The 27,191-nt window shown below is 43.7% G+C and overlaps 5 protein-coding genes and 1 non-coding gene across 14 annotated transcripts; 2 read left to right on the top strand and 4 right to left on the bottom strand.

Annotated features, from left to right (window-relative positions):
• Positions 1 to 2,881: 2,881 nt before the first annotated feature.
• Positions 2,882 to 4,480, bottom strand: hoxb5b (homeobox B5b). The gene is made up of 2 exons (XM_086138590.1): positions 3,751 to 4,480; positions 2,882 to 3,682 (listed from the first exon to the last, which is right to left on the bottom strand). The coding sequence occupies exons 1-2, from the start codon at positions 4,355 to 4,357 to the stop codon at positions 3,435 to 3,437; spliced, it is 855 nt and encodes a 284-aa protein (XP_085994716.1). The 5' UTR covers positions 4,358 to 4,480; the 3' UTR covers positions 2,882 to 3,434.
• A 393-nt stretch (positions 4,481 to 4,873) lies between these two features.
• On the bottom strand, positions 4,874 to 6,868 carry hoxb6b (homeobox B6b). The gene is made up of 2 exons (XM_086138639.1): positions 6,335 to 6,868; positions 4,874 to 5,457 (listed from the first exon to the last, which is right to left on the bottom strand). The coding sequence occupies exons 1-2, from the start codon at positions 6,792 to 6,794 to the stop codon at positions 5,195 to 5,197; spliced, it is 723 nt and encodes a 240-aa protein (XP_085994765.1). The 5' UTR covers positions 6,795 to 6,868; the 3' UTR covers positions 4,874 to 5,194.
• A 1,652-nt stretch (positions 6,869 to 8,520) lies between these two features.
• On the bottom strand, positions 8,521 to 21,492 carry ttll6 (tubulin tyrosine ligase-like family, member 6). Its single transcript, XM_086138526.1, has 18 exons — positions 21,371 to 21,492; positions 18,440 to 19,798; positions 17,953 to 18,089; positions 17,407 to 17,532; positions 17,122 to 17,162; positions 16,921 to 17,039; positions 16,325 to 16,455; positions 16,098 to 16,254; positions 15,401 to 15,544; positions 15,198 to 15,283; positions 14,899 to 15,124; positions 14,460 to 14,638; positions 14,061 to 14,249; positions 13,076 to 13,217; positions 11,731 to 11,937; positions 11,597 to 11,662; positions 10,390 to 10,507; positions 8,521 to 9,960 (listed from the first exon to the last, which is right to left on the bottom strand). The coding sequence occupies exons 4-18, from the start codon at positions 17,529 to 17,531 to the stop codon at positions 9,773 to 9,775; spliced, it is 2,118 nt and encodes a 705-aa protein (XP_085994652.1). The 5' UTR covers position 17,532; positions 17,953 to 18,089; positions 18,440 to 19,798; positions 21,371 to 21,492; the 3' UTR covers positions 8,521 to 9,772.
• Positions 20,789 to 20,861, top strand: trnar-acg (transfer RNA arginine (anticodon ACG)). Its single transcript has one exon. It is a non-coding gene; the product is annotated as a tRNA-Arg (tRNA).
• On the top strand, positions 20,834 to 24,770 carry calcoco2 (calcium binding and coiled-coil domain 2). 2 transcript variants are annotated; one of them, XM_086138516.1, is made up of 11 exons: positions 20,834 to 21,076; positions 21,404 to 21,548; positions 22,020 to 22,122; positions 22,278 to 22,444; positions 22,589 to 22,714; positions 22,775 to 22,879; positions 22,950 to 23,066; positions 23,218 to 23,334; positions 23,415 to 23,580; positions 23,670 to 23,701; positions 24,028 to 24,770. In XM_086138516.1, the coding sequence occupies exons 2-11, from the start codon at positions 21,405 to 21,407 to the stop codon at positions 24,190 to 24,192; spliced, it is 1,242 nt and encodes a 413-aa protein (XP_085994642.1). In that variant the 5' UTR covers positions 20,834 to 21,076; position 21,404; the 3' UTR covers positions 24,193 to 24,770. The 2 variants fall into 2 exon arrangements, with proteins under 2 accessions (XP_085994642.1, XP_085994643.1); XM_086138517.1 differs by lacking the exon at positions 20,834 to 21,076 and adding an exon at positions 21,081 to 21,189.
• snf8 (SNF8 subunit of ESCRT-II) lies at positions 22,466 to 27,009 on the bottom strand. 8 transcript variants are annotated; one of them, XM_086138519.1, is made up of 10 exons: positions 26,685 to 27,009; positions 26,440 to 26,490; positions 26,185 to 26,323; positions 26,006 to 26,110; positions 25,851 to 25,923; positions 25,488 to 25,629; positions 25,336 to 25,410; positions 23,346 to 25,173; positions 23,196 to 23,262; positions 22,466 to 23,061 (listed from the first exon to the last, which is right to left on the bottom strand). In XM_086138519.1, exons 1-8 carry the CDS (start codon positions 26,736 to 26,738, stop codon positions 25,036 to 25,038), a joined length of 777 nt encoding a protein of 258 aa, XP_085994645.1. In that variant the 5' UTR covers positions 26,739 to 27,009; the 3' UTR covers positions 22,466 to 23,061; positions 23,196 to 23,262; positions 23,346 to 25,035. The 8 variants fall into 8 exon arrangements, with proteins under 8 accessions (XP_085994645.1, XP_085994646.1, XP_085994648.1 ...); XM_086138520.1 differs by having other exon boundaries at positions 23,196 to 23,555; positions 24,019 to 25,173; XM_086138522.1 differs by having other exon boundaries at positions 23,196 to 23,538; positions 24,019 to 25,173.
• Between the last annotated feature and the right edge of the window lie 182 nt (positions 27,010 to 27,191).

The raw sequence follows: 27,191 nt of genomic DNA, 5'->3' as shown, positions 1-27,191 counted from the left end.
TTGCTTCTGAAACTTTTTACTCCCGTAGCATAATGACCAACATGAAACTACAGTAGCATAGTAGGCCCAAGTGTTCTAAAAGGTGTTTTTATTATTGTCAGACAGTAATACATTATAAACAGTTTGAACTGCATTTCAACAGAGGAAACGTAAGAAAATTAAGTTAGATTCCCAAGATGATAAAAGGATTTGAAAATAAACAGTCCCTAAAAGTTAAATGCAAATGTAATCAATATAAAAGTTAAATATAACTGAACTGTACTTGAGAAATGATAACATTGTCATTCCTCTCTCGATTTGGGTCTTCGCACAGTCCTCAGCCTTCATACAAAACATGATTTTAAAAAAACAAAATCACATCTACAGTACATGCTAACAAGATGTACTTGTGTGAACCAAGACAAAATTGGATTCAAAGCAACCATAACTTGATATTAAATACACATTTTTGTAATTACAAGGCATTCAATTGCACCATGAATAGTTGATTAAATGCAATTAACTCCTTGAGGGAGCACATTGGGAAAATGTTTGCCTCAAGTGCACTGGAGGCAATTCTGAAATCTGTGATTCCGCGCAGACGACGCTTCCCGGTTGATCCCAATTGTTTTGTGATATGGGACATTTACAAAACCCAAACATATCATAAAAGTGAAATTATCATGATGAATGGACTCGTAAATGTTGAAAACACATCCTGTCCTCAAAAAATAAATACATAAATTGCTTCGGTGTTTGGAATTCACGTGGAGAAGTTTGAATAAGGGAACATTGCCACCATAAGAAAGGCCGATATTGTCAGAGGTCAAATTATTGAATCAATTCTCGAATTTCTGTCACTTCATATGAATGTGTTTTTCATGCTGTGGAAATTTGGTCTGGTTTGTTATTTTCCAGACTGAAGGTAAATTATGTCATAATTTTCCATTGCTATTTTTCATTTGTGTGGACTAATGTATGAAGTGAAAAAAAAAACATTATGGCACACAATGTTTCAGCAAATGTCTGTGCTTCAAAAAGCAAGTCCGACACTGTCCTTTTCAAATGAATTTAAAAATGTGCATCATTGAACAAAACTCAACCCCTGAAGGTACTTTAGTGACTGAAGAGGACTACTTAAATCGTTCAGTGTCTTTCTACTGGCTCATTATCTCGCAAAACATCCAAGTGTGTGCACTCAAGAAACAGCTGTGTCAAAAAGAATGAGTCAAAACGGGTCCATCCACTATTTGGGTCAATTTGACCCAGTTTGTTGTTGGATTTTTTTTTTTTTTTGTACAAAACCACTCCATTTTTTAAGTTTTGTGCAACAAAAAAGTATCAAACTCACCCAAGTGGGAGTCGGTGCCTTTCTGGCCCAGAACAGTTTTTTTTGACCCAACAATTGTTTGCTGGTGCTGCATGGGTAGGAAAAAAGGATCCAAATGTTAATACAAAAGAAAGCCCCGGGTTCTCTAACCTACGTGACCCCCAGGCCACCTTTCCTCCCCTTTTGGCTGTCGAAGATAAGAACCCCGAGCAGAAAAAAAAGAGAGAAAGAAAAAAAAAACATCCATCATCCTCCAGGCCGGTCTGAGGCGCCCTCTACTGCCAGCCAGGTCTCATTACATCACCTCTTGCCTCTCGTTTCTGATCAATTAACAAAATCCAAGCGCGTATTTCACTTGTTTCCTCATCATAATGAAAAGAATCTGAATTAATCAGTCGAGACTCATTGACAGGATTAAATTATATTTAATTATTGCATGGTAATGGTCAAACGAGTCGGTACTTGTTTGTCAGCCGAGGCTGTTATTTCTTAAAATTAGTTACATGCTCTTGTGAGGGCTAAAGTATTTTTATTTCTGTTTTATATATATAATTTAAGTATAGTACATATGAATTGTGGCTGAAACTATTGCACGCAATTCCCCAAATTTGCTGCCTACATAATTGTAAATATTGTTCGGCACTGTGACAGTGCAAGAGCATCTCAGCTCCCATTTGGTCTCCTGACCCCCGGATGATCCCGGTGTCATGAATAATGCATGACATCCGGCTCCACATTAGCCCTATCAATATGCAATAGTCGTTACAGGAAGGCCAAATTGCCACTTAATATAGTTATGAATATGTGCAAAATGTCCAGGGTTGAGCTCACTTTTTTTTTTTAGTTTTGAACTTCTCTTTATTGAAGTGAGAGAATAGACAAACTGGCCTGATGTGTTTCACGTCCTTGGATGCGGCCCGTGTACCACCTTTGGCCGTCCAGTGACTTGCCTGGTCGGCATCAATCACTGCAGAACTATTCTCAAGTTCTTCACACACACAAACAAATCTAATTGTTACAGCGGTGTGTGTGTGTGTTTTTAATGCTAAAGGAATATTGTCAGTCGATAATAAAATGTCAAATAATTGCTCTTTAACTCCGTAAAACGTGGAGGCAAGCGCGATGTAACCTGAAATGGAATTAGATGCGATTAAAAGGCAATAAAAACCCAGGCCCTCTCGATACTTTTATTGAAACATTGCGAGTCCACATATATGAACGTCCGTGCGCGCTCGGTCCCCTGCACGCCGTTAAGCCGTCACTCTCATTCAAGCCCGCGTGAATTATATTGAACATTGTCTACTCCCCAAAACCATAAAAGCAACTTTATGGAGCTCACGTGACTTTGCCGCGACTGTTGTATGTCATATAGGGCCTTTACAATCTTTGCAAAGAGGGATTTTTTACTTGTACTCGCTTATAAGACAATCTCTGCTTCTCTTTTGAGGAAGTTTCTCGAGATAGAATCGTGGAAAACACGCGTGGGGGACGTTTTACCACCACAAGGTAAGTCACTTTGATTTCATTATTATCTGATAAAACACAGCAAGGCGGAAAAAAGTGTCAGAAAAGTCACGCGTGAGAGAGAAAGTTTTATTTCCAAGCGCTATGAGTTCACATACAAAAAGCTTGTTGGCGAGAAGAAAACAAAGTTGACATCACGCACACACACGCGCTCTCACACGCACCCACACACACACGCACGCACCCACACCCACGTCCGCACTAAACAAACCGATGCACGACAAGCCTTCTCAATGGGCCCATGTTTACATTCAAATGGCAGCAGCTTTATTTTTTCTTATTATTCTGACTTTTTTTGTCTTAAAACACTCCACTTCAAGAAAGAGCTCACGTCCAAGAGACAAATATGAATATTTACATCAATCTGACATGACACCTACACGCTAGCACTAAAAAGAACCACAAGATACTTTTTTTGTCTTCTATCACAATAGCATGCTGCAAGGTGCTGCGTTTCAAAGCCTTACAATTATTATTTTTCTCCGTTTTGTTATCATTATTATTATTATGATCGTTATTATAATTATTAGAACGCTTTCACCTCCATATGCAGCGGCTGCAGAGGTTGGCCATGGCGGGGGCGGAGGTCGGCGGTCTTGGCTCAGTTGTGGAAGGCGCTTGCGCCCGTCACCAGGCTCATGCTCTTCAGCTTATTGTCCTTCTTCCACTTCATCCTGCGGTTCTGGAACCAGATTTTGATCTGTCTCTCGGAAAGACACAACGCGTGCGCGATCTCTATTCGCCTCCGTCGCGTCAGGTAGCGGTTGAAGTGGAACTCCTTCTCCAGCTCCAGCGTCTGGTAGCGGGTGTACGCGGTCCGGGCGCGCTTGCCGTCTGGTCCGGTCATATCTAAGAGGATCAAATTAAGATTTGGATTTTGGAAATTCACTCGAGAAACACCTGGCAGGTTTATTTACCGTGGCTGATGTGCAGCTTCCTCATCCAGGGGAAGATCTGGGGCGCGTGGCACTCGTTGGCGGCGGGGGCGGACGAGGTAGCCAGGCTGGGCTCCTGCGCCCGTTGAGCGGCGCCCGAGCCCGAACCGCGGTCCTCGGTGTCGGTGGCAGCGGCGGCGGCGGGGTCGTCGATGTCCGTGAATCCGCCGTTGTTGGCGCTTTTGGTGGCCGCCGAGGTGTTGCTCCGCTCGCACGCCGGGGAGGGGCTCTTCACTTCCCGGGGGTCCCGGCCGGCGGTGGCGCACGACGGCGGCGGAGGCTGCACCGATTCCGGGGACGACAGCGAGCAATTGGGCGTCTGGCGGTAGCCGAAGCCCCGGGCGTCATCCCCGAAGTGTCCGCCGCCACCGCCGCCGCCGCCGCCTCCTCCGCCAGCGCCTCCGCCGCTTGTGGCTCGGTTCACGGTTAGGTCCATGCCATTGTAGTTGTAGCCGAAGGACCCGGAGTGCATGGTGCCAGGGTCTCTGAAGGAGCCGCTCACTGCGCCGTTAGTCCCATAATTTAGTAACTGATAGTCGGAGCCATTTGGGTAGCGCCCTGAGAACGAGTTTACAAAGTATGAGCTCATTTGCTTGCTTTTTTAAAGCCTCGATTTGTAGATCTTTGTCGCTATAATCCTTGTGTGCTTGCACGATTTATGGACGCAATCATGAATTATAAGCAATGAAGCCCTACTGTACTTTGCCAGGTATGCCGCCAAATATGGGAGCGCGCTCGGGAATCACGTGCCTTTGTTGACCAGTCGTAAATCCTCACTGATGACTTCAAGAGGTAATTCATGCTCGCCGCTTACAAATGATGACGAAATAATGGTCGTTAGGCTCCAGTCAATGGTGCCTCCCCGCTGCGCGTACCGGCATGGCCGCGCGGGGCGAGGGCGCCATCTTGCGGCTGGATGGGGAAGCGGCCTCCGTGGCCTCCGTCACGGGGCCTCGAGAGTCATCCGTCATCCGATTCGACACTCATGCGGCTATACCTCGATTGTTTCAATCCTCACACTTAGTCTGTCATACGTAATATTTAAAATGAAAAAAAAAAAAAAAAGATCAGCAGTCTTTCCGTTATACATCAAAAGGCCTTTTATTTCTATGTACATTTTTTTCCTGAACAAAATATTGCATCAAACACGTTATGGCAATAAATAATGACATGGTGATAAAGCTGACATTTTATGTACAGGCTGGAAGAACAAGTACAACACGTGCACGTACAGAGGCCAACAACACGACGTACATACGGGGAACGACATGGTCCAAAAAAGCACTACAAATTTCTGTACATGTTTGCATAGTCTCTAAACCAAGACAGAGCACACAGAGAGGTCTAAAAGCAGCTCTAGAAGATAGTACGCCACACATGAATAATATCTACAGCATATTTTGTACACGTCGAGTGTCCTTTTTTTTTAACTCTTCTTCTCCGCCTGCTCCTCCTCCTCCTCCTCGGGCGTCTTTGGCGGGTTGAGCAGCTTATTCTCCTTCTTCCACTTCATCCTGCGGTTCTGGAACCAGATTTTGATCTGTCTCTCGGTCAGGCACAGCGCGTGCGAGATCTCTATTCGGCGCCTGCGTGTCAGGTAGCGGTTGAAGTGGAACTCCTTCTCCAGCTCCAGCGTCTGGTAGCGGGTGTACGTCTGGCGGCCCCTGCGACCGCTGGTGCCGAACGGGCCTGCGTGCGGACGGAGGGACAAGCACACAGACGCGCGCACACGCACACGCACACGCACACACACACACACACACACACACACACACACACACACACACACACACACACACACACACACACACGATTGGGTCACGCTTTTGTTTTGATCGTGCGGATACATGATTTGCATTGCGCGCGTATCGGGATGAAGTTTGTTTAACCTTTTCATTTTGTATACAGTAGATAGATAGCTATCTTTAAAAATAACAAAATTAGGTTTATTTTTAACCCAGCAGTTTTGAAGGGGTGATAGATACTTCTACTGTTCCGGTTAAAATATAAGGCAAAACCAGGCAATAAAGACAAGAAAAAAAATCGAATCATCTCACAATGGTAACATTTAGCACTCGAGTATGGTGAGGTACAATTATATAAAATGTAAACATTACGTGCATATTTGCAACGTCAGGCAAATACGTATTAGTGCGCATGCCTGGTGCTGCTGCGTCCATTTTACAAACACACACACTTCTAGATCAATGCAACTCTCGTTCTATTTCTGAATAAATTTTAAAAAAAAATCATTTTACATGCATGTAAACAATGACATCATGTCGTATACGTGTGTTAACGGACAGAATTGCATTAGTCCGTGCTGGAAGAGTATTTTTAACGCGTTGTAGTTTCACGTCTCCTGCTACTTTTTCTTTTTAACTTTTCGTGTTTCCTAGCAGTCACGACAACTGTTTGTTTGGCTCTTGCAGGCCCGTGTGCGTGTGCGCGCGGTTCAACGCGCATCTTTAGGCGCGTGAAGCAAACGTGTCCGAACCAGGGCAAACACGCGCGTGGGAGCGTGTGCGTGCATGCGTGCGTGCGTGCGTGCGCGGGTGCCACTCACCGACCGAGCAGGCGTTCATCCTCTGCATCCACGGGTAGATGAGCGCGGAGGACTTGTCGTCCACGCTCATGCCCGCACCCTGCTCCCCCACGCACTCGCCTTTGCGCTGGGCGTGTTCCTGAGCCCCAAAGAGCGGCGGCGGTGGCGCGTCGTCCCGGCCGGAGAAAGCGCACGACCCCTCGGCGTCTTTATAGAAGCCCCCCGCCGGGTTGAAGTCGCACGGAGCCCCGCCGGTGGCCCGGCTGTAGATGGCCGTCTGCTGGTAATAAGAAGCCGGGTAGACTTTGTCCTGCACGGCGGCGGCGGCGGCGGCGGCAGCGCCTCCATAGGTTGCCGCGCCGGAATAGTGCCTCAGCGGGTCGCTGTATCCCGACGTGTAGAGGGGGATCTGGCCCAGGAGAGAGTCCTGTCCTCCCGGCAGAGACACGGGGAAAGTTGAGTTGACAAAATAGGAACTCATTGGGTGGACAACGGGGCGCACTCCGGAGGAAAATGATTTGTTGTCTTTTATAGTCCAAGTGCTTTTGCCATTACTTTATCGGAGATTTGCCTTTTGCTGAGAGGAGGGGGGTGGTTGTGAGGTGCCACTGAACACAGAGGGGAAATGTACCATCTGATCCACCTCTGGCCAATCACCGGCGTCCGCGCGTGCACGGCTGCGCCCGTGGGGGGGCTCTTGTTGCGCGCACCGGGTCCCGGGTGCCTCCAAATCGAGTGCGTGGAAAACGCACGATCGTTAGCGTGTAGGACATCGTCATCATCGCGCGTTCAACTCCAAAATTCCCTCCAAATCATCAGCACCAAATCATCACTCGGCACGCCAATCATCCCAATCGCGTCTTTCACGGGAACGCCGATCGATGACATCATTAGGGACAACATGATTGTTTTGATGTTTTTCTTTCACCCTGATCGATGAGGCCAGATTGCTTCAATGATCATCAATTGCTCCCTGAAATGAATATTGCGACGTTTACACTTCAATTCATCGTGGATGCAGACATTTTTCCAACCAAAAATGCAAATCTCCAATGCACCATCAATCCATGGAGTCGTGTGGAATATTTAGTAAAACACAACACAAACGATTATAACGAGGCAGCATTAAAAACACCGAAACAACAAACACTATTTTTAAAAAGCAATATTTCAGGTTAATTACATGCAGGCCACAGCAGCCAAGATGGCGACTGCAGAACGACATCAATCAAGTTTGATATACGTATTCATATTTACTGTTGTTTTTATGACTCAAGAAGCCTTACTTTCCTCACGTTACATTTTCAGGGTGTTTTGTTTGATTTTTACTTCACAAGGCCACATTTTTATACTCTTTACTTCATCCCGTTCATCTTAAGAGAACTGCTCTCTGCATTTCTACAACACGTAATCGACAATAAAGCTTCGTGAATATTTCTTTTCCCCGATTGTTTTTGAACGCCACACACAGAGCAAGCATATTTCACAGCAAAAATAAACCCATCCAAAATTCTCCAACCACAAACTCGATCCTCATCGACAAAATGGACCTGCGCGTGCTCGCCTCACCTGCAGCCCCCCGGGCCAGGCGTGCACGCGCCTTTAACCACAATATCTGCTTTTTGACATGCACCGCAGCATCTTTCCTGCTGCACATAGCAACAAAATACCCCCCCCCCCCCCACACACACACACACATACACAACACATACGGGCCTTACCTTACTATCGCATCCATCAGCCGTGGCACCGTGTGCCCCCCACCGAACGGGTCCAATTTTCTCCAAGAAGGTCCAGTAGAATCCCACTTTGCGCAGGCCGCCATGACACCTCACGTATCCTCAGTATAAAACACACAGTCCACTTCCGGGCCCAAATCCAAATCCTTTCCAGTTTTGGGCCGTTTTAGTCCCAACGAGCGCACGCAAATTAAAAAAAAAAAGGTGCTGCGATAAGCGCGGGGTTGTATAAGAAGCAAGAAGCAGCTGCACGACGAGCTGTTGGGGAACAAGAAGTTGTCATTGTGGCCGTGCACATGATCCCGCAGCAGCCAATCCCCGAGCCGCACAAGTCGTAAAACTTGCAACGGCAAAGTTGTAAATTTTCATAAAGTGCAGCCCTTTAACGTGCGCCATTTTCAGTCTCCTCCGAGCCTTCAAATAATATTCAAATATAGAATGAAGATACGGAAGAGTCACTTGTTTTATTTTCGACATTTCGTGCAGGAGATGGGAAATCGGCCATCAAGGTTTGGTTTTGAACAAAGCAAAGGTAAAAAAAAAAGCATTAAGTGTAGCCAAACAATAATAAAACTAAAATGAAGGCTTATTAAAATCCTATTAATTCCACCAGTCACAAATTCTTAAGGCCAGAATTCTTTTCTTGTAATTTTCAAATTTAATTCCTGTTCCCCTTTAAAGTCAAAAAGTTCCTCCTGCTTGGATTCGCATTAAATTCCCCGTAGATGTCTTCAAAATGTTCTGTTCATAATTCTCAATATTTTGGACTTCTCATTTGCCTCAAATGTCTTTTCCAGCCGTGGGCCAGCATGAAAGAGGATTTCCGGAATTTACACACGCAATAAAACCATAAATTCCTCAAACACATTCCACCTTTGTGTCCCTTTCTTTTTTAAGCCCCCCCCACCTCTAAAACTCTCAGGAAATAAGGTCAAAATGTTCGCAAATAAAGACGTCAAATCTGAAATGGCATGCTAATTAATTCAAGTGGAATTATCGTTACAACATATTTTATTAAAGAATGCCCGAATTATTTTCTCATCGAGGGCAATCTTTTTATTCGTTTTCTTTTATTGATGAGTAAAAATACAAAGGCAATCTTAAATATTTTGCACAGCACAAGAATCGATTTCGTTTCAAACAGGACTATTTAGCCCTCATTTTCTACAATACTAAAATACTTTTTTTGTATTTTACAGTGTTGTTGTGGCCAATTTGTCGTGTTTTTGTTGTTTGTTTTCGGAGCGCACACAAAGCAGCTGACAAACGTTGTAAAGTTTTATGGCCTCTGACAAAATGCTACCACGTGGATTTTCATTTAATAAAAAAGGTCAGAGTAGGGAAAAAAATGCAATATGATACACGAGTCGTAAATTGCTTCCGATATAAGACGACATTTTCTTGAATTAGAAATAGCCTCATGATGACGACAATGTCCCATTTAATTCATTTTTAGTTGTTTATCAAATTTGGAAAGGCCATTTCTAGACCAATTTTAGCAATAACGACCTTAATTCATGTGAATTAAATATGAATTGATTTCCTTATTCTCAGTGAGTGGTTTATGCCCTGAGGTCTGTTTGTGTTTTAATTATCAACGCCGCCCACCCCCAGAAAAAAAAGCAACATTAAAAAAAAAACCTTCAGTGTATTTTGATTTTGTTGGAAATTATGAGCCGTGTTGGGTCTCCGGTGGCCCCCCCTCCCCTTTCAAGGTCCCTCACCGTGCTGGGTGGGGGGGGCATCGGGCAAGTTGAGGTCTCCGGAGCAAAGGGGGGCGCGTGGAGGTAACCAGGAGGCCCGCGTGCAGGTTCGCCGTGTCGCGTTGCGCTAAGGGGCAACGTCCTTTGGTGACCCCCGTCACGAGGGCCCGCGGGTCAGAGATCCTGGCGTTTTGCAAGCGGGGCCCTGCAGGGAATATACGGGCACAGAGATACCTCGTTACTGTACTTGAGTATTTTTGAGTATTTCACTGCAAATAAATAACTTGCATTTGGGAGGAATGGGGGATGGTGGTTAAAACAATTATTTAAAGTAAAACAACTTTAAAATATAAACATGACTGAAATGGATGCAATAATGTTAGTTCAGTAGTTTGCTCCAAAACAATTTCCTGAGTTGTTTTTACTTCTATCTTTAAGTGGGGGTAACAATGCAAATACAAAGGAGGCACGATGAACTCTATAAACTCTTCTTTCTTTGTTGTGATTTTTTTTCCCACTTAGGTACAGCATATGAGTACTTTTTCCACCTCCTAGGTAGTTTCTTGTGACTTCACTGCAGCATGAATTAAAAATAAAAAAAAAAACCCCAAAACAAAGTCCGGTAGGTCCTCACCTGCTCCAGGGACCCTGACAGCATTCATGGTCAATTCTTTGCTTTTCACTTTTTGGCTGCCTTCTGTCTCAAGTGGGGTGTGAAAATTCTTGATGGTACTCGAAGGCCTCAACGAGCTCTTGGGGGACAATGCAACACACTTTGGAATCAGAATGACTCATCGGATTCATCCTGAACCCTTTTGACTAAAATACAAAATAAGAATTCGCTCCTTGTGATTGCTCTCATTTTCTATTGATGTGCATTACTTTTTGTTCTGCTCAACAAACAGCTGGGAGTGCAAACAAGATTGTGGCTGCATGAGGGCATTACAGTTCTTTATAGTTTCAGCATTTCCCCCATTTGGCTTGCAAGACAAAGAGAAACATAATAATAATAATAATAATAATAATAATAAAACACTACTAATAAAAAGGTACCACTATATCATATAATCTGAGCAGATTAAGAAAGGAAAGAGACCATGTTTTATAAGCAATGATTCAATATTTAGGGACACGCTTTCTGAGGTGTGTTATTCGCGATTTTCTGGAATATTGCCATGGATTGGAGGGAAAACCCCCCCCAGCAATTACAAATACAAAAAATACAATGAATCCAACGCAAATGTTCAAGCTTTGTATTTCTTATCTTGGCAATTTGGTGTCAAGCTATTTGAAAAGCAATTGATTTTTGGTAAAAACAGCCCAAGGGAAATATGAAATGCAAAGAGAAAAACAATGGCTTTTTTTTTTTTTTGCATCGCTGGTGGATCAGTCATATCAAAACATATGATCCAAGACAAGAAACATCTGTGAAATTATTATTTTCTTTGACAGGAAAACATACATTTCAAGTTCCACTTGAGTTGAGACCATAAATCTTGCCCACGCATGCACACATCTTTCCAAATACAAACGTTCCACCTCCTCCAAGATCAGAAAACCCTCTGCTCAAATAAAGAAAAACATTTGCAAGCTCCAAAGTCTCCGTCAAAACCACAGGTGGCGCTATGTCACAGATTTATGGGGTGGGTGGGGAACTTACACCAGTGGGCCTGCCATGAGATTCTAAAAACCCTTGAGAAATTATTTGTGTGTGTGTGTGTGTGTGTGTGTGTGTGTGTGTGTGTGACAGAATAACGTCTCCTTTTATTCCCCGCATTTAAATCATAATAATAAGTGTCCAATCTAATTACTGTTGTTGATTCTTTGTGTCAGTCACATACCTGCCTGGATGTCAGAATGCAGGACGATGCCTTGGACTTTGAAGGAAGCGCTGTCGAAGCGTCCAGCTGCGGCGAAAAGTCAAGGTGAGTCAACGTTGATGTTTTGGCGAGGTGTTCACAGACGAGCATGTCACCGTTAAATTTTGCTTTGTGACACGCGGCCCTTGCTGGCTGGGATTGTTGGCGTCACGGCCCTCCAGCTGCAGCAGCTGGCGGATGTGCTCGACCAGGCCCAGGTCCAGCAGCAGCTTCTTCCTCTGGATCAGCGCCTTGACCCGTTCCTCTTCTTCCTCTTCATCATTCTCCTCTTCCACCTCACAGGTTTTGATTGCAGCAGGAGGCTCCAGGAGGGAAAAAAATATATATATATATATTTTGATGGGGTGAGCTGCACATGTATTATCAATAACCCCCGCAGAACATTGTCACTTTTTTATGACAAAAAAGCTATAACCCGTCCAAAAAAAAGGATATTTATTGCAACAAAATACAATTTTGTGATCACGAAATACTAAATTGTGGCCAGGATATGCTCATTTTAGCCTTGAGATAGGTGTAACGTCTGCACAGAAAAAATTTTGACCGATGAAACACTAAATTGTGGCCAGGATATGCTCATTTTAGCCTTGACATAGGTGTAACGTCTGCACCAAAAACGAATTTGACCGATGAAACACTAAATTGTGGCACTAATGTGCAAATTTTGGCCAAGAAAAAGGCGCAACATGCACCCAAAAATAGTGATTTGTGATCACAAAAGGCTGATTTGTGGATGAACAATTTGCACGTCAGGGAAAACAAATGGCGCACATTTTTTTCTTTGGATTAGGTGCATTCCATTTGCTTATTTTGTGGCAGCAAAATAGGTTTATTGTGTGTAATTTGTTGCCACTAAATATGGATATGCGCATTAATTACAAAAAATTCAGGGAAAGAAATTTAAATTTGAGGCCTCAAAATAGCCCTAATTTGCATGCAAGATACTCATTGGCGGCCTAGAAAACCGTATCTCGTGTGCACAAAATACTAACTTGTGGCCACAAAATACTAACATCTAAACACAAAATACAAATTTGACGCCATGAAATAGGTGTAACTCATTTCTGGCTCTATTTTCATTCCCCCCAAAAAAAACACTTGGTACAAACGGAACACACATTTTGCAAGAAACTTGACCTTTTCTAAAGACGGTACACTCCAGGAATGATCATATTATTCCAAATTAGTGTTTCACGGCCTCACATTATCTTTTTTTTTTTTGCAGATGTTATTTCAGTAGTGTGGCCACAATTAAATCCCACCCCCCACCCCGCATGTCATGTCTGGGGCTCTGTACATTTGCATGCAGCGGCACTAAAAGTGAGCGAGCATCATCTGGCTCATTTGAATGCTGCCAGTGGGGTCAAAGAGAAGGCCAGCAATTTATCCTGGGACAAAAGAGCGCGTGGACGCCCTCTTGTGGCGGCTTCGAAGTCTTACCAGGTGGGTGGCGGGGGGCCTGCGCGGTGCCGCTCGAGGTTTGGGCCGTTTGGGGCGCTCCCCTGCCGTTTCGCCCTGAGAGTCCCGATGCCGGGCAAAGGTCACGGTCCTCTGCCTGTCAAGCAGCTCCTGTCGTAGTTGCCTGTGCATCGACGGCAAAGTCATCATTCAGCTCAACTGGACAAAATTTCAATTATGATACAATAAAGAAGATGATATGCGTTTTGTTCTGAAGTTGCAAACGGAGGGCTGGACCAACCATTTTTTATTTTCATTTGTAAACGTGAGTGTCTGGTTTTATAATAAATTCAATTTTTTATAATTTAATTATTCTTAATGAATGAGTCGATATTTAAAAAAATATACAAACTCCTTGCAATTTAAAGAATTTAATCAGACTCATCCAAGTATGTATGTATCCATAAAATAGTTTCTAACATTCATTCTCATGTTCTTGTTAGGGTGTTTTTGTTTGTGACCAACAGGTGGCACTGTAGGGCTCTTCCTGCAGTGGCACACCTGTTGGTCACAAACAAAAACACCCCAACAGTTCTTATTTTATTTGTAACATGTTCAGTTATTTTTAGGATTAATATTTTTAACCAGCTGTGTAGGATTGTAATCTTAAACGTTCTAAATCTGTATGATTAATTTAACTATCCATAATCAACCAATACCCAATTAACCAATTATAAATAATGCATACCTTTTAGAACAATGAAAGTGTACTCGATGGAAGAAAGTTTCTTTTACTAGTCTTTCAATATAATAAATCAATCAATTTAAAAAAAACATCTGTAAATGAAGTCAAAATGAAGCAAATCCCAGCTGAGGAATAAAACAAACATTTTTTTGCTTTTACTATGTGCGAAGGTGAAAAAAATCAATTAAAATCAGAAATGTAATTTTGGGGGAAAAAATTCAGAGATTTTATATTGTAAGGCCACATGAGACATCCCTGCAGCTGGCTGGTGTTCAGACATACCTGCCGCACTCCTGTCGGGCTCTCGAAGCCTCCGTGGTTGGCACAAGCGAACTTCCCTGCATGAAGAACTTGTCGTACATGTCCGCTCCTTCCCTGGGGAAGATCCTCCTGAAGCCTCCCAGATGTTTGCTCTCGTATCTCTCCATCTGCTGGGCCGAGGCCGCCTTGCACTTGTGCAGCTCCTTGGACCTTCGAGATCAAACACAAAGCAGAAGCTTGTGGAGTCGAGTCGTACTTCGGTCGCCATGCTATTTTGCTTTAGTCTGCCTGCCATGAAAGGGCCAGTTTAAAACGTGCAGTTGAACTATGAAAATGTGAGCATAACATATTTTTTGGTCACCATATGTGATCTTGGAGTATGCAAACAAACAAAACACGGGCATGCAACGTGAGTCAAACCTTGCCGCTCTGGACTGGCTCGCCTGCAGACGTTCCTTGGAGCACCTGCGCTCCTCCTTGATGATTCTGCTCCTGTTGCAGGCGTTCAAGTTGATGAGCAGCAGCGTGTCCAGCAGCAGGGCGTCCTTCACCTCGCTGTCCAGCGGCGAGTCGGTGGTGAAACTCGGTGAGTGGTTCACCTGTCAACATCACACAAATTAGCAGTTCCTTGCTGTTTATCCCGGTTGTCCGTCAGCAACGTTGGCGACAGTCCCGAGGTTCTTTAAATTTTTGAATATGTGCAACTGTATGTGCAACATCGAGCTGCTTGGAGATGGTCTTAAAGCCTTTTTACCTTTAATGCCCTCGTCTATCATTTTAAATTTAATTGAATCTCCTGCGACAACTGTCTACTTCGCATCCTCTGGTCCATGGTTAGTGCGGTACACTCTAGAGGTACCTCGAGGAGCCAGGGCCGCATGCGCTCATCCAGCAGGACGTCGAAGCCGAGGATCTCGAAGCAGGCGCTGGTGGCGGCGTGGTGTGGGAAGCACGCGTGGTAGTTGTGCTTGAGGATGGGCTGCACGGCGATCAGCGTCTTGATGATTATGTCCTCAATGTCGTCCCATAGTTTCGCCGCGTCGGCGCGCGCCGCCTCCAGCTGCTGGATGAGCGTGGACAGCTTCCTGGAGGAACCCGAACCGCCCCGGTGAGAACTTTTCTTGCTTGTTTTACCCTCCCGATATAATGGCAAAGCACCGTTTGCTGCCAGTGTGGTCATCATGGATGAAGTTGTCCTGGTGCTTGTTGATGGAGTAGTTGGTCAGGTGCATGCACACTTCGTCCTAATGAGAGAAATGGAAGGTTACCAAACCGTATTTGCAATGCTGTGGTGATACGAAAAGCACTTCAGTTACTCTCGTCGTGGAATGAGTGATCGAGTTGAGAACTTCGGTCCTCACCATGTTGCTGAGCGCTGGTTCCAGGTACTTGGTGGTGCAGAAGCGGGCCAGCCCCTCCTTGAATAGGAAGATCCTGAGCGGGTCACATGACGTCACCAGCACGTAGATACGCAAGTCGAACTTGTAGCCGTCCATGATTAAAGGCTGGATTCAAGACATTTACAATTTGAGTATGTGTACGTGTGGAGAGGTAAGGGTCTTGAGTCAGATGATTGGACTCGAGTCCAGGACTTGGTACTTGTATGGTTAAAACCATGGCTTGGTGTTCATGAGCTCTCTTTTTTTAGGCGCGGTCGAAATCTGTGCAGGGGTGGGCTAGACTTTGTCTCGGTATTTTCACACGCAGCTTTAAAACAGGTGGTTTGCACCTTTGTGGGCGTGAACGCAGCCAACCTGATTTGCCGGCACCTCTCATTCCGTTCGTTCAAAGTACATTTATGACTAGACTTGTGACTTACATATACAGCGGTTACAGCTTTAGCGTGAAATGCAGCATCAAGCAAAGATGCACTATATCCTTTACGGCTGATGTGAACGCACACGTCCGCACAACTTGCTGTTCTCTAATCTTCGTACTGAAATGCTGGACAATTGGATCTGCATTCAAAAGGTTCACCCGTCATGATTACATAACGTTTTTAGTTCACGTGAGTAGTGCATGCAACTTACTGTCACCTCTGATGTGTTGAGCACCCACCCTGGTGATATAGAGCTGACAGATCATGCGTTCTCCAGGATGAATGTCTCTACTGGACCTTGTCATGAAGATGCCCCGTCCCTGACAGCCTGATTCAGGCTTGCAGATGAAGGTGGCCTGCTTTCGGATGCGCGTGTACGATTGGAAGTCGCAGTAGCTACAAAAGAGAATGGAGGAGGGGTAAATGCTCCAGGTGGTTTTGTAGGGTAGAAAACAAGCAAACGCACTCTCCGGGAAGACACCACGTCCTGGGAAAGATGTTGTAGTCTTTCGGGAAGAGCTTCAACATGCGGTTCAAGTTCCTGGCCAGAGTGTCCTTTCGGCAGATCTCGATCATCCCGGGGAAATGATTGATCTTCTGGAATGCAGCAAACACACACGTAAAAGGCTTCTTTTTCTCTGGGTTACAAAGATGGACGATGTTGCAACTACTGTAGAAGGTATAATTCCATCAGAAATGGCAATTTATGAATGAATGAAGTTAATTCTGAGCGTCACGATGGGCTTGGAACCATTCCAGGGTGTACTCCACCTTTCATCCAAAGGCCGGTGTGTTGGGCTCCAGCTGCTTTGTGAGGATAAGCAGTCTAGAAAATGGATGTAATTTTCAGAGACGATGTCATGGATTCGAAATGAGGCCTAAAATGCTGATCAATAAATCATTACAAACTTTTGAGCCGAGGTATGTGCCTTTCATATATGAATCTGGAATCCTTTTTGAATGATGAATGTCGTTTCAAAGAAGTGGCAACAAATGGAGGCTAATGAAATGTTTCAAGTTTGACTTAGGTCCTTTAATTTAGAACTTTTCCGGCGAGACTACCTGGTACTGCTTCATGGCCATGACCCTCTCCAGAGACACGGAGCAGTCAGACCACATCAAGGTCCAGTCGTCTCCGTCCGTCGCCACTTTCAGGCCATAGCGACGAGCGGCACGCCGCACTGATGTTCAAAATACAAACCTGTGCTTTAGTGGGTATAAAAGATGTGTTCCCTTGTCTATTTGATGTCTCGTAATGCTTACCGCTTTCGTACTTGCAGTTGGTCAAGTTAACCCACACGTATCTGTAAGGGGGCCAAAGACACACACTGCGACATCAACATGCAAAAAATGTATCCAGGACGTAATAAATATATCAACTTTTTTTTCAAAAAATAACCAACTTGTATTTAAAATTGTCAACAACTTTTTTTTTCCAATATAAGGTGTTGTGTGGAGAATTTCGAATTTATAACAGAAAATGTGAAACTCTGAAGTGCTTTGAATAGCTCCCGAATGCACGGCAGATCACGGCATGAGATCCTCTACCTCCTCTTGGACTTCCTCTGCCTCTTTTGGACGTTTGGCGGTGTGCAACCTGACGTGCTTTGGGTTTGGGTGATGCTTGTTGCTTGTCCTTCATTCTGCTGCTCGTCTTCAGGTGGCAGAGTCATCCTGAACACACAAATGTGACATATTGGATGATCAACATGCCAGGAGATGCGACACTGTTTTGGATGCGACACTGTCAGAGGGGCAGAGTATTCATTTAGGTATAATGCGTATTCAATTAAAAATGTCTGTTACTGCACCTCTCATTTAGCTAAGTAAGGTAGCAAACATTTTGGAACGAGCTCTCGCTATTATGTCGTGTAGTTATACAAATGTAATGATTAAGATTGTCAAATGAATAGCTCTTCTGACGGTGTTCTTGTATTGGATCTTGTTAGTGTGTACAGAGTTGTGTACGTGACAAAAAGTTCATCAGCAGTGTATAACGGAGGCTAGATTGAATTCAGAGTGTCGTGTGACAAATGAATTGTAATTTGTACTCCAATACGATCCCACTGTACGTGTGCAGACGTGTGTTCTTACTGTGAATCATTTATGGAGGCTAGGCGCGGCCTTTGGAAGCATCACAGGTAGAAAATGGGCCAGGTCGGGGCGATGGGTCAGTGTTGGGATCCAATGAGGTGGATAATCCTCAGCGTCTCTCTGGGGCGCCGGTCAGCCTGCGTGATGACATTTGCTGGCTTTAGTTACACTGCAGTATTTGTGTTACCGTTTCACCTTCATCAATGCTCACGGCAAGAAAAATGCATGTGTTCCATTCGTATGACATTGAACTAAAATGAGAATTTTTATAAATACAAATGTACACGCTGCTGTATAGTAAACCATGCCAAAAATGTAAAAAAACGAATGACATTACATTTATCCCTTTCATGCATCAATAATGATAACCTGTAACCTGATAAGATGTCCACTGTAGTAACCGCTGTCCCTAAAAGGGTTAAAATACATTGCTGCAAGAGAGAGTTAAAAGGTACTCAGTGCTGATTTTCCAAATAAATTCTGTTACCTTCAAAACTCACAGATGATTCATTTTTTTCAGCATCCGAGTGACCTCGCGTATGTTTTTCAGTCACTCGCCTTCGCCTGCATGGCCGAGCCAACGCAAAAGGGGATGCCAAATTGCGTCAAGATAAAGCCCTGAGCCGCCGTCTCCAGGAGGAATGGAAGCAGGCGTCATGTTGTCATGGCGAGCTCAGGCCAGATGAGCATCGCTGGGATTTGTTGAACAATTTGAAGGTGGCAGAATAAAAAAATCTGACTGGTGCACACTTGATGGAGAGATGAGAGAGGATACAAAGTTATTCCACATTTGTGAACATGCAGGACAATCATGAAAGATATGACTTGCACATTACATGTCTAGCATAGATGCAAGTCAGTCACTGAACAAATAAACAGAGCAGCTTCAAGGTACACTACACAAATGTTGCCATGGCAACCAACATCTTAAAAACAACAACACAATCACCATTGTCACGCTCGTGGTGCCGGTATTCTTATAAAGACTTAGACCTACTATGGTACTGTATTTTAATGACAGTCATTACAGTGGTACTGGGAGTGCTCAGTATTTTTTTTTCGTGATTAGTATTGTTATGATCATTTGAATCAGGAGACAAATAAGTTAATATTTTGAACTGAAGAATCAGCATTACTTACCAAGAAAGGTCCAGTCGCTTCCGTTGACATTTACCATTACTGTATCTTCATTTCAGGGTAACGTCTTTGACTAGCCTCAGTTTGAAAAAGTTACCATGAAAACTGTCATGGTGGGTAATGAAATGCATTTTTTAACAGTGTTTCAGACACATGGTTAAATCAACATCGTGGTCGAGTCGAAACCATTAAACTGAACATCCCTGCACTTGACGGATAATCATTCGCAGGAATTGTTCCCTAAAAATATCACAAGGATAACTACTTCACACGCATGTATCCTTTTTATTGAGGTTGTAAACTTTGCGAAAGTAAAAGGAGGTTAAACCTCCACCAGTATACGCCCTGCTGTCATGCTGCCATGGACACCAAATGCTGCAACATCCCTATGGAGACCGACAGCTTTGACTTTCGACACCGCTCTGCAGCAAACCAGTTAGCGTGCTAGCTTGAAAACGGCTTTGAAGGTTACAAACCTGCTCTGGTGGAGTGTGTTTACCGACAAGCCGTCGCTCCGTTGGCTTATTTCGGCTGCGGAGTTGCTGTTCTTGACACTCACACGAAGTCAAACACGAAAACAAGTCACCAGTTTCACGCTCACATTGCCGCTTTTGCTGTTAGCCAATCACCAACAGGGAGACGCTGGCCTTCTTCACTCTGATTGGATGTTGGCTTGCTCTTCGCTGATTGGTCGTTGGTCCCCGCTGGCCTTCATGGGAATTGGACCGAGATGGTTATGACTTTTAATTATGGTTTCATTTTGAGATATTTGATATTTCATGATTATAAAACGCCTGAAAATTACCCTGTATATTCTGACAAATATATATTTACTTCGTCAATCCTCATATTGTAAAATGTACCGTGAAATGTACCACAACTTTTTTATATTTTGTTAGTTATGTTGTTGGTTTGAAAAATATTTGAACTACTGTATTAAAGAATATCTACACAATTTTTACAATATTGCAAATCTAAGAATGTTCAAGTATACATTCACTAAAAGTATGAGACTAACGCCATACTTTTATCTTTAACTAATTTAACTGTCTTGTATGTATTATTGTGACTCTTAAAAATGAATTACATTAAAATGTAAAAAAAATAAAATAAAGCAAACATATTGTCCACTAGTAACATTTTTCTAAATTAATGCGGTAATAAGTAGAGACACAAATTGCATTTAACTAAAATTAAATAATGAATAAAAGTACTGCTGCAAAATGAAACGTCCTCTTTTTGTATATTTTTAGAATAACATGACAGTATAAATACGTTGAAGTATATATTGTCAAGGTAACAGCAAAAATATAAATACTGTATACTATACGCTGCAAAGGAACGTGTAATTTTCTGATGGATTTGTCTCCCTCTAGTGGCATAAGTAGTGGTCTACATATACTATATGTATGTATATATCTATATATCATATACTGTATCTATAACTGCTTCTGACAACAAAGTGTATGCAGAAAAGTGGTGAAGATTCCACGACTGTCTGTGTCCTATGTGTTGTGTTGTGTTATTTTTGTTATTTTGATTTCAAAATGGCGCCGCGAGAGTGGCTGCCTTACCAGCAGCTCCTATATTTTGTTGTTCTACTTCTTCCTCTCATAACTTTGCTGCTGTGAATTTGGAATCTCCAAATAAAGGTTTTTGTATCGTATACAATTATCTTGTTGCAGCACTATTGGACAACGGGCTAGTGGCGCAATGGATAACGCGTCTGACTACGGATCAGAAGATTCTAGGTTCGACTCCTGGCTAGCTCGATCTTTTGTCCTGTGATTGAATTTTTAAATGGCCTTCGACCGATACGTGATCTGGCGAGATGATCCCGTGGCTTCATGGTTAAAGTTCACTTTTAGCTGCCGGAACACGACTCGTTCGGAAATAAACACACATTTAAGCTGTCCGTGAACGCACCAGATTAGTCACATATCCGAGTGACTTCACTCGTCGGACGCAGTGACAACAACAACAAAATGTAAGTTTTATCCACTCCGACAAGCTTTGTGTCGTCATCTCAGCTCTTGTTGTTATTCAATTATTTATTTGTCACCGTGACGCTTTATGACAAACGAGATCCTGATCTTACAGGTGACTATGGCGGCGGTTGTTTATACGCTTGTGCGTGTTCAGTGCAAACTTTTATGTTTGTTTTTTTTAAACAAATGCAGACTAGACTGCAAAAACGTAGAAGACGACGAGGGGAAAGAGCGTTTTAAAAGAAGTGTCATGTCACCGTTATGTCTCGGTGACACCTGCTGTCTTCACTCACCTCAGCCTTATAACTGCGTGCATTTTATTCCAGTATGCACAACTCCACCAGCGGCTTCTCCCAGGTGGTGTTCAGGGACATCCCGCACTCGTACCCTCCAGCCACCTCCGTCAGCTGCTGCTACACTCTCGCTGCACACTTCCAGCCCAGTCCACGCGACTGGGTGGGCATCTTTAAGGTGGATAATTTATTATTTTTCGGAGACGTGGCAAACAAGCGTTTTAACATTCAGATCTCAAGTGATCCTTTCCTATAGTAATGAATGGAAATGCAATTACTCCGTTCCAGCCCCACATCGTGCTCCTTTCTGTTGTAAGTGCCTTAACCACAAGGGGGTGTATCATACAGCAATGCAGAAACATGAAGTTTCACAACTGGCTGAAGATGGAGTACAGTATAGTTGTTGTTTTTTTTGTTTGTTTTTTGCAGAGGATAAAAAATATATACAGTATATGCATATCAGTAAAATGGTCCTGCTAGTCTGTGCTTATTAGCCAATAGAGGGCAGGAGAATACAGCCATACAGATTTTTGCAGAGGATAACTAATATATCTGAGTAAAGCTTTTTTTTTCTGCTTTTCCCCCCACTTTATGGAGCCTTTGAGCACTTCCTGCACACTGAGCTGTGTTCTCCTTTTGATTTTTCCAGGTTGGGTGGAGCACCATAAAGGACTATCACACATTTGTGTGGGTGGAGTCGTACGGGGACTCGAGCCAAGAACAGTCATCGAAGAGGCATGCTTATTTTAAAGGTGGGCCACCCCTTTTAGATATTATTGCTGAGTCATCCACTTTGTTGTGTGGAGCTCCTTAACATCAGCATTCAAGCTCTTCGTGTTGTCCAAAGTCAAACAACATTTTTCCCCATAGCAAAAAAAAATTCAACTGATTACATTTCTTATGACAGATTATTATCTGCCCAAGGATGAGTTGGAGTTCTATCAGTTCTGCTACGTGGACAGCTCGGGTCAAGTGTGTGGCGCAAGCACACCCTTTAGCTTCAAAGCGCAGGATGTCAACAATGAGCAAAGTGCGGCAAACAGCTCAGACGACCTGCTGGTCATTACCACACAGGTACACACACATGCACACAGATTAGCTTCAGACTTTATACAAGCGAATGTGTTGGGACACAAACGTGGGGTCAGCTGACTCCAGATCAGAAGGTTGTGTGTTCAAGTCACATCGGGGTCAGCAGCTTATTTTGTGCGGAACCAGGAACAAGTGGAGCAGAGCAATCGGGAGATTGCGTCGCTGAAGGACGAGGCCCAGGGCATCCAACGGCAAAACGCAGAGTTGGAAAAAGCTCTGCGGGAGGAGAGACGAGAAGCCGCCATCATCAAGGTCTTAACACGACATCAGTGATGGTGACGGACGGGCGCCAGTTGACTGTTTGCTTCACAGGACAAACACGATGAACTCGTGTCAGAACTGCGTCAGACGAAAGAGCACAAAGAGAGTCTTCTGTGCACTTTGCAGGAGCAACATGAAGAAATCCAACATTTAAAGGTTTTAATTTGCCCGTTATGCCCATAGAACCTTTTGACCGTGTCAACATTCTGCTGTGTCTTTTCTCCAGGAAGAGATGTTGGTCCACATGGCCAATCAGGTGGAACTTCAGAAGCAGAACCTTCCCGAATGCAAACAGTCAGATCCAAATTCAGGTGATGAAAACGGACTGTTGCTACAAACTAAGGTACGGAAAGGAGAAAAAAAAAGGTCAGAACATGGATTCAAAACTCAAATCGCAGAAATGTCAGGCAGACATGCTAACCACTCGTCTAATTTTCCTGTAATTGTACATTATAGTTCATATTATACATGCATTTTTTTTTTTGGTCTTCTAGCTGCAACTCCGAGAAGCCCATGCGGTGATTGCGGACAAGGATGCCCTGATCAAGGAGGAGAAGAACTTGTCATCCATGTTGAAGCGCCACAACCAGGAGCTTGCTCAAGAGAACCAAGTAAACAGCACCTTTTACTGAAATGGAAGTTGCATATTTTGCCGCTGCTGTCCTCACGGTGGGGTCCATTTTGTCGTTAGAAACTCATGCGAGAGATTGAAGAGCTGCGCAGGAATTTGGATGAGCTTCAAATGCGTACGAGCACCCACTCGGAGGAGCAGAATGCCACCACGACGACCCACTGTGCCACCACACAGCCGGATGCTGCGGAGACATGTGACCTGTCATATGACAACATACCTGTAGGTCAGTGTATGGCCACATTTAACTTTAGCATGATTGATTTCCCATTCAATGTCAGTCATCTTCATCTGACGCTGTTGTGCTTTTTGCAGTGAGCATTGTCGAAGATGATGAGGAAGACCAGGTAGCGAAAAAAAGCCAACTCATATTTTGTGTTTTGAATGTGATCATCCCTCACTCGACCACTGGTGTCATATTCTGGACTCATAATTTGTGGCCTGTTTCTTGCTTAAACCTCGGTATTACCTATTGATGCCACAAGACGGCAGCAAAGCACCAATTTCAAGTCCTCCCGAGGTCAAAATGGGTGCTTGATTACTACAAAGCAATATTTTTGCAAAATATACAAAGCAATATATTTTAAACAAACATGAATAGCGGACATACATGCTCTGTTCTAATGTGTGTATGTATGGGGTTTTTTTTTGTGTGTCCTTTCACCCCCACCAGCCGGCCCTGATGTGCCGCCATTGCCTGGAGAGCTTCCCGGGAAGCACGCGGGCGGAGGTGGAATGTCATGAGCGCAATCATCAAGTGTGTCCCTTCTGTACGCTCATATGCGACGACATGGAGCAGAACGTGTTCGAAGACCACGTCTACAGCCACGAGATGTGACGGTGAAAAGCACCTGCCCGGCGTTCCTAAAAAGAAGTCAATGAATGATTGTTAAAAAGCGGAAAGGTGGGCTTGAGCATTTTGAATCGAGGCAGTGGTTCTTGACTGTTTTTTTTTTAACCCTTTGCTGCCAAGTCGTGATCCTCCTGCATAGAAGTGAACAAAGAAAGAAAATCTATTGTTCAAAAATAGCCACTTGCAAATATGTATTTAGAAAAAAAATGCACAGCCATGTACGGTTGTAACAGTGTGCTCTCTTCTGCCCCGTGACCATATATTCTTACACACTTTAGTCACACAACAATGCCTATTTACGCCTTGCTGTTTGAAGTGGTAATAGATGAAAGGAGAGAATTCATCTTTTGTAACCTCAAGATCACTTGGATGACCTACTTTTCGGTCTTAACCCACCAGTCGAGAATCACTGCTTCCAGGGGGTAAAGCCACGATAATTGCAGCTTAAACGGTGCCAAAGCTTTGCACAGTCTTAAAGAGATCACAACAGTCTAAATGTATTTTTATTCATGAGATGATTTTTAGACAATAAAGTGCAGCCATAAAAACAAAAGGCTCAACCATTCTTGATCGCATTGACGTTAATCTGAAGACATGATAGTGTTTCCCCGCTATATCGCAGATTTGGCTGGGCAGTACTGAGGGCTAATAGAAGAGAAGCAGTGCAAGAAAGACTAAGAAGTAGCTGAGTATATCGTGAATTTTCACCAATAGAAGGTGTGACTGATTTTAGGGGTAGTAACATAATTTGTACAGACACACGTCCCCTAACCCCCCCCCTCTTGCAATGTCACAGTACGGGCTAATAAATACCCATCCACAATTTGGTCAGGGGCTCATCTGATTGGCCTCCTCGGGCGTGACATCACGCGAGGTGAGCTCGGAGAAGAGCGCGGGCAGCCAGTACTGCGGCTCGCCACTTGCCTGAGAGTCCAGCCAGGCCAGGCCCTCCTTTAGCAGGTGGTCCTGGCAATGACAACGCAGGTCAGATCAACACTAAAGGGGTGTACTGTATTTGCTGCGATATGTATTAATAAGGGTTGTTTTTGTGAGATTTAATTTGAAAGCCGTATCTTCCAGGCCTTATTCTTAATTTTTCTCCCTTAGACACTGTTGACATGGACTCACCAGGACGTGACTCGCTCGCTCATTCTCCCACTTGAGACTGTCCTTGATCTCACTCACAGTCACGTAGCCCTTCTTCTACAAATAAGTGACAAGCACAACAGGTTTGAACGAGAAGAGATAAAATGTTTTTTTTTCCCCTGCATGCGGCTTACTTCGGCCAGCTGCAGAACCACTGTGTGGTCCATGTTGAGCTCCGCTGGGACGGACTGCACCAAGTAGGAGCCACCCACCGGAATCATCCCGAAGCCATTGCCCATGACTTTAAGTTTTTTGATGGCTCGAACCAAGTCATCCCTGGGGAAACACGCGACACACACAAGTTTAATTTAACAGCTTTAATCATGCAATGTGCGGACTTGACTTTCTTAATATCTCCTCGACTCTCGTCCACTTCCCTCTCTTTGTGGGAACATGTTTCTTCCTTGACAATCATGCTATGTTTTTGTGGTTCAATAAGCATGTAGTAAAAAATGCTGCATTAACTTAGAAATGGTTCTAAAAGTGGAAACACTTACTGGCTGACATCTTGAGCGTATTTACCGCGTCCCTTAAGCACCCTATGATGGAGTTCATCCAAAGTGATGAGTCCTGACAGAAAAGATACAAGCATTTCCTTTCACTCCCGTTGCCACGGTGATGTTGATTAAGTGGCATTTATTTTATCACTAACCTCCATTTCTGTGCTTGAGGGCCAAGCAAACCTCAATAATCTGCACGCCGAGCTCATAGTAGAAGTCGCCTACGCCGAGCATCTCTGACCAGAAACCTTTGCCGGCTGTGAATAAAACAATCTGTTCAAAAAATACACTAAAGCGTATGTTCAAACTGTTTCTTCAGAACGATTCTGACAGGCAAGCGGATCAACTCCAATAGTGGCACACATCTCCTGAAACTGGACCCGGAACTGGGAACTCTTGCGGATTTCCTGTTTATGCTTGCTGGCAAACTCTTCCAGGTGGGACTTGAACATGTCCAGCTGCTTGGACATCTGACAAGAGAGATGAAGTAACGTAATTAAAATGTTGCTGTTGGAGCGTAAGTGCAACAGCAAGAAGCATCACTTGTAATGTGGACACGCTTCAAGTAATAAAGGGAATTACTTGCCTGAACTATTTGATCCTCTGCAAGAACAGTTCCTCTCTCTTTATATTTGGCCTGAAAATAAAATGAACATGTCAAGATAATCAAAAATCTACCAACAAAAAATGTAATTTAATTTTGACTTTTTACTGAGAGGCATGTGGGCTCCCTGAAGTGGTCTGCAAAATAATTACTCTCTAAATAAGAGTTCAGTTGTATTTTTGATCCACTTCATTCATTTGGGTACATTAAATAGAATGTTTTCTTACCTCGGCTAGCTTCTTTTTGGCGATGGCGCCAGCCCCGACGCCTCTCCGGTGCATTTTGACTTTAATAAGAAAAAAAGAATCAATAAATGATCAAATACTCCGTTAATGTACAAAACAATGGCAGCTTTCGATGTGACGAAGAAAGCTAAAAAAATACGAGCACTTTTCTCACTTCTCATCAAGGTATTGAACCATTTAAAACCGTTAAAATTCACATCTTATTGATGTACTGTATTTCAAGTTAAAGCGCGATGAAAAAATATACATTTTTTAGGGAAAAGAATGCTTCGAACGGCAGAGGTGAGAGTTACTTCCGTGCAAGCATTTCCGCTTTGATTTGATGGGTTTGGGGGTGCCATTTTCTAAAAGCTGCCTTCTAGAGGCTCGGCGAATATTGCAACCTCATTTTCAACGTCACCGCAGTTAAATTTAAATACAAATGTAAACTTTTGAGGGAGGAAACACGGAGGACCTATTTGAATTTAAATAAGTATGTTCTTCGAATAA

The sequence above is a fragment of the Hippocampus guttulatus genome, chromosome 19 (genome assembly GCF_054856545.1).
Source record: "Hippocampus guttulatus isolate MCC_2025c chromosome 19, RoL_Hgut_1.0, whole genome shotgun sequence".
Lineage (NCBI taxonomy): Eukaryota > Metazoa > Chordata > Actinopteri > Syngnathiformes > Syngnathidae > Hippocampus > Hippocampus guttulatus.
This window is presented reverse-complemented; position numbering and strand designations above follow the sequence as displayed.

What these genes read in the sequence shown, in the direction of transcription:
- calcoco2 (XM_086138516.1), top strand. Translation starts at nt 21,405, where the DNA reads ATGCACAACTCCACCAGCGGCTTCTCCCAGGTGGTGTTCAGGGACATC. An exon ending in GAGAAGCCGCCATCATCAAG is followed by an intron (nt 22,715 to 22,774) that starts GTCTTAACACGA and finishes TTTGCTTCACAG; the next exon opens with GACAAACACGATGAACTCGT. An exon ending in ATATGACAACATACCTGTAG is followed by an intron (nt 23,581 to 23,669) that starts GTCAGTGTATGG and finishes TGCTTTTTGCAG; the next exon opens with TGAGCATTGTCGAAGATGAT.
- snf8 (XM_086138518.1), bottom strand. Translation starts at nt 26,738, where the DNA reads ATGCACCGGAGAGGCGTCGGGGCTGGCGCCATCGCCAAAAAGAAGCTA. An exon ending in CAGAGGATCAAATAGTTCAG is followed by an intron (nt 26,324 to 26,439) that starts GCAAGTAATTCC and finishes CTCTCTTGTCAG; the next exon opens with ATGTCCAAGCAGCTGGACAT. An exon ending in TGGTTCTGCAGCTGGCCGAA is followed by an intron (nt 25,411 to 25,487) that starts GTAAGCCGCATG and finishes ACTTATTTGTAG; the next exon opens with AAGAAGGGCTACGTGACTGT.
- hoxb5b (XM_086138590.1), bottom strand. Translation starts at nt 4,357, where the DNA reads ATGAGCTCATACTTTGTAAACTCGTTCTCAGGGCGCTACCCAAATGGC. An exon ending in GAAGCTGCACATCAGCCACG is followed by an intron (nt 3,683 to 3,750) that starts GTAAATAAACCT and finishes TGATCCTCTTAG; the next exon opens with ATATGACCGGACCAGACGGC.
- hoxb6b (XM_086138639.1), bottom strand. Translation starts at nt 6,794, where the DNA reads ATGAGTTCCTATTTTGTCAACTCAACTTTCCCCGTGTCTCTGCCGGGA. An exon ending in GATGAACGCCTGCTCGGTCG is followed by an intron (nt 5,458 to 6,334) that starts GTGAGTGGCACC and finishes GTCCGCACGCAG; the next exon opens with GCCCGTTCGGCACCAGCGGT.
- ttll6 (XM_086138526.1), bottom strand. Translation starts at nt 17,531, where the DNA reads ATGACTCTGCCACCTGAAGACGAGCAGCAGAATGAAGGACAAGCAACA. An exon ending in TCACAAAGCAAAATTTAACG is followed by an intron (nt 11,663 to 11,730) that starts GTGACATGCTCG and finishes TTTTCGCCGCAG; the next exon opens with CTGGACGCTTCGACAGCGCT. An exon ending in TGTCAGGGTCCCTGGAGCAG is followed by an intron (nt 9,961 to 10,389) that starts GTGAGGACCTAC and finishes TATTCCCTGCAG; the next exon opens with GGCCCCGCTTGCAAAACGCC.